General features: G+C 33.2%; 1 protein-coding gene across 1 annotated transcript; it reads right to left on the bottom strand.

The window, feature by feature from the left end:
- Positions 1 to 2,011: 2,011 nt before the first annotated feature.
- LOTGIDRAFT_192553 (hypothetical protein) lies at positions 2,012 to 3,578 on the bottom strand (the record flags this gene model as incomplete). The annotated part of the gene is made up of 1 exon (XM_009061200.1): positions 2,012 to 3,578. A coding segment is annotated over exon 1 (1,452 nt), but the record flags the coding sequence as incomplete, so codon positions are not given.
- Positions 3,579 to 4,997: the final 1,419 nt, after the last annotated feature.

Below are 4,997 nucleotides of genomic sequence, written 5' to 3'. Positions count from 1 at the left end.
CAAAATAAAAGAAATTGGTTTATTTCGATTTTCTTAATGAATCCTTCACTTTGACCCATATTTCATGAGCAACCAACTCGGGAACGGCGGCAGAATGCATCACCTATTTTCGTGTACAATGTTTTATCTATAAATAAGTCTAGAAAAACACGTTGTATGGATACCGGGTGATATAATTAACTTCTCTTAGTATTTATCTTTAATATCAATTCATTATAACTAGTGACAATTCCTTCAAAGAACCACGATTTAAAAAAAAAATAGTGACTGACAAAATAAGATACGTAGCGTGATTTATTGCTAAAAGTCACTGAAACAACATAAGAATATGGTCCACTTTGTGTTCCATAGAAATTTTCTGCTGACACGGAATCCGCTAGTTGATCACGTGACTTCATTCGTTGGACTACATTCTAGCAGACGACACTTGGAATTCCGATTACGGCTAGGGATTATAAGGAAATTCGGCCGATAAAAAATGGTGACGTTTGGTAATAACTGAAATCCGCCATTTTGTATTTGTCAAAGTATACATTAATACATTTTACCTTGCTTGAAACTACTGGATTCATTCTACTATCTGATATTGTAGAGAAAACCCATGTTTATCAAAACAAACTAATGCGGAGGTCGCGCAAGGTCGCTCATGTAAATTATTAATCCTTTCCGGAAATCCACGAATAATAGGTTTCCACGAAATTAGGTTACTTGACTGTAATTATCAACTGAAGCATTTATACACTATTACAACAAATATGGACATATTAAACATTTAATATAACTTGAAATTGATAGCATTTTTAGACTAGATAAGCAAATAAATTCAATGCTACAGCAAGCTACTACTAAAATTATGTACAAATAAGTAAATATAAAATTAACATGTTAATTAAAACTAAATTGGTTTTAAATTTCGTAGGTGCTAGAATGCCCAGTTCATGATACAGGTATGTGAGGTTATTATCTAACATGAACAACATAAATATTTTTAAAAATAAGCCTTAATCTAGAATATATTATAAAAATTTTGGTGATACATAAATAAATTAGATTGTACTCATCATTAACATTCCTTTTCAAAATAAACATAATCTATTGGTATACTTCTGGCTTTAATGGTGTTTTGTCAATCAAGACAGTAAATCAACTTTAAAAATCTTTCAAAATTAACATTCAAGGTAGTGACAACTATTAACATAAACAATCAAAATAGTACTTTACATTAACAATCAAGATGGTACCTTAAAATAACAATAAAGTAAGTGATTACAATCGGTAAACATAAGTAGTGCCTTACATTAACAAACATATTTTTTTCAAAAAAAATGAAATCAAAGAATTATAGTAAACTAATTATTTGAACTACATATGTGACTATTAAAACTGAAATAATATGTTCATAAAAATAAGGTTAAAACAGTGGTGTATTTAGCCAATTAATTCATACTACATGAGGTGGATTCTCAGCCCACTGTCACTAATGCCTTTAAATCCGCAGAGGGGAGCCAAGGCACTCAGATGGTACGTTGATGAAATCGTTGCTTACACCACAAGATAAAAAGGAGACTTTAAACTTATATACCGGTACCTCTATAAATTGCATGTCTATATTATCTACAAATAAGTATTAAAACACACATCTCCTCTGAAACTAGATCTGTTCTTCACAATAACAACTTACAATCTGTAATAGAAATCAGACTACAATAAATGTTCATCCTCCATTAAAAAAGGTAATTAATTGTTGCATCAATCTAAAGTAAAATATACATTTCTAACGCATATACCCATGTAGTCGAAGTACTTTTGTTGGTGAATCCAATTTCACCTATCTTTGAGCATTCAACTATCCAAGTGACTATTAATCAGAGGTCAGGTTCTGTCAAAAAGTGTATATCTATAACACAATGTCTAACAGTAATGACAATGAGCCAAAAATTACTTAAGCTCATATTTGTTGATACATGCGATATGAATGATACCATCTTACTTACAAATTTCTGCATTACTTGTATTTTTTCATGAAATTAACATGGAACTCTTTGAAATCTTTCAGAACTGACTTCAATGTATCAATAGGTGGTAGAATTGTTGTTCTGAAATGAAATGTTCCATCTCTCTGTCTGAATCCACTTCCGGGAACTGTACAAATTCCAGTTTCTTCTAACAACTGGAAACAATAAAAGGCATCTGGAGACTTGTCATTCTTCTTTGCTTCTTCAATAGCTTTGTCTGGTAGAAATATTCTTGGAAAAGCATACATAGCCCCTTGCACTTGGTTACATTTAATGCCTTCAATAGAGTTAAATGTGTCAGTTACTAATGTAGCTTTTTCTGCTAGTGATTTCAAAACTTCATCTTTCTCCTTCTTAAACAGATCATAAGATAAATCACCAGGTTTGGGTGGATTGACAACACAATCAATGACAACTTGACCTGATGATGGAGGACATAGGTTAGCTGATATACTTTTATTGTACTGAGCTCGAACTTCAGGATCCAGGTTAATAACCTCAGTATAGCCTCCTCTGTAACCGCACTCACCCATAAAACCCTTTGATGCCGACATAAATGATGCCAGCTCCATACTACTGTACTCTCCACCCATTTCTGTTAACACTTTCTTGAAGGAGAAAAACTCTGACTCCTTTGCATAGATATTATGTTGATAAACTTCATCAGCAAGTATGAAGAGCTTTTCTTCTTTGGCAAACTTTATAATGCTTTCTATGTTGTTTCTTGTAAGAACTTGACCTGTGGGATTCCCTGGATTAATAACACAAATAGCTCTTGGTATACAATGAGGTCTGGCTTCAACAAGTGCTCTTTTCAACTCTTTTGGGTCCAAAGCCCAGTGGTTATCCTCATCTAAATAGTAAGGTATAGGATAAGCATCATATTCAGATAATGAAGCTGAATAGAGTGGATACTGAGGAATGGGTATCATTACTCCTGCTTTCTCATTTCCCCCTTTATTAGTGAGCAATAATGTTAAAATAGATTTAATTCCTGCACTAGCCCCAGTACATAAATAGATGTTGTCAGGTGAAGCTGGATTGCCATCTCTCTGTGAAATGTAATCAGCAATGTCTTCTTTTATGATGGAAATACCAGGACTGTCAGTGTATGATCCTAGACTCTGTCCACGGCAACCCTTTAAAAGTCTCCTAGCTCTTTCTTTAGCATCTGCAGGAAAATAGTCTATATTGAGCAAATCTGGATAGGTCATCATAGCCAAGACCTGTCGAATAAAGGTTATTGGCTTTTGTCCAGTAGCGTGACAGTCACCAATGTTAGCTTTGACAACCTTTGAAAAAGGTTTGGATGCATTGTCCTTTTCTAACTCTTTCTCAAGTTCTCCTGCTCTGGCTACAATTGGTCCCCTAACAGCATACTGCATTTGGACAACATTGGGGTTCAATGTCTCCATTGTTAAAACTTTACCACTATTTTGTCCATTCATCTTTGGCGATTCTGAAATTCCTTCGGTATTCCGAAAAGATTTAAATCAATAAAGAATAATACGTCCCGTCCCTTCTGGTAAATGCGTACATGAGAGGTAACAGGTAATCTGAAGGTTGAAACATGAAAGTTGCATAAGAAACTATGTCAACCAGTCAAGTCACGCCCACATGTTGAATACCAGACAATCGTGACTAAAACCATAGAACAGTACCGGTATATACAGTTCTATGCTAGAACAAACATACATGACAATCGTGTCTAAATAAAATGGTGTCCCGCATAATTATTTATCTCAATGTTTAAACTTTCATGAAACAACATTTTTCCTAATGACATCTTACTTATCATATAAAATATAAAAATATATTGATTGCAATCATTCGAGTGTAATAAAAAAAGATTCGATATTTAAATTTTCGTTTTATTTATATTTTCGTGTTTGGATTTGTACTAGATGTGATAACAGACCACAAACTATCCATCATTTATCTTCAGACTACAGCTAATTTTACACTTCATTCGATAATATTTCTCAGAACAGTCACTCAGTTACCGGTAGCAAAACAATTAGGCTTAGCATACTCACTCTGAAAAATTATATCAATGATGAGATTAAATGACTCTATGGATCAAAATTAAAGTAGACGGGAGAGGACGAATACCGTGTATGCTACATTCTTTCAGTAGGCTTACGAAACAGTAGTTAAAAGGTATCCTTTTTATACCTTTAAAGTTATGAAAACCATAACCTTAAAGATACCAGCCTGGAAAACCCAATTTTTCTCAATAATATTATCTTACAATTATGTATATATCTGTATGCCTTGTTTTACCTGTTGTAGGCTACATAATATTTTACATTTCAAATAGCCAACGTAATAGCTTTATTTAAAAAAAAGTTTTTAGAAAATGTAAATATTGCCTGTACTGTCAGTGCATTTTATTTTTGCGAATTATTGTATTTCTTTTTGTATTTGTATATTATTATGCTATGTAAATATATTGCTATGTTAATAAACATTCTCTAAAAAAAGAAAGTAGTAGGCCTAAGGCCTAAATCACTACAGCACTAGGCCTACCCAAAGCCATCATATCCATAGGGCTTTGTGCCTACCTAGCTCGCACATTGTCCATTTGTCGGTAAATATTATAAGCACAGAATGTATTTGCAAAATACGACAAAATCGCCTTCGACTTCGGGACTTTTTTTGGTTGAAATTCCTCGGAGAAAAGTGTGTTTCTATTCAGATTCTAGGTGATAGACGTACTACTAGGCCTACTGGCTACTGTTTAACTTATTTCAATTTGATTTTAAAAAATCGGCAATTTAAGTAAACCCTACTAGCCATACTAACTGCTAAGTCTGGGTGTCCTACCATTAGTCAGTGTCTGTAGACTGTAATACTAGTCTATAATTTAATAGCTATAACGCTTCTTGTTTTGGATTTTCCGAATTAAACTCTTAAAATATTAGATAGACTCATTATAGGCATAATACATAATTATAAAATACTCGCGATTGTTCAATGACC

This window comes from Lottia gigantea, assembly GCF_000327385.1.
Source record: "Lottia gigantea unplaced genomic scaffold LOTGIsca_46, whole genome shotgun sequence".
In the NCBI taxonomy this organism is placed as follows: domain Eukaryota; kingdom Metazoa; phylum Mollusca; class Gastropoda; family Lottiidae; genus Lottia; species Lottia gigantea.
The sequence above is the reverse complement of the archived record's forward strand: the minus strand, read 5'-3'. Positions and strand labels throughout refer to the sequence as shown.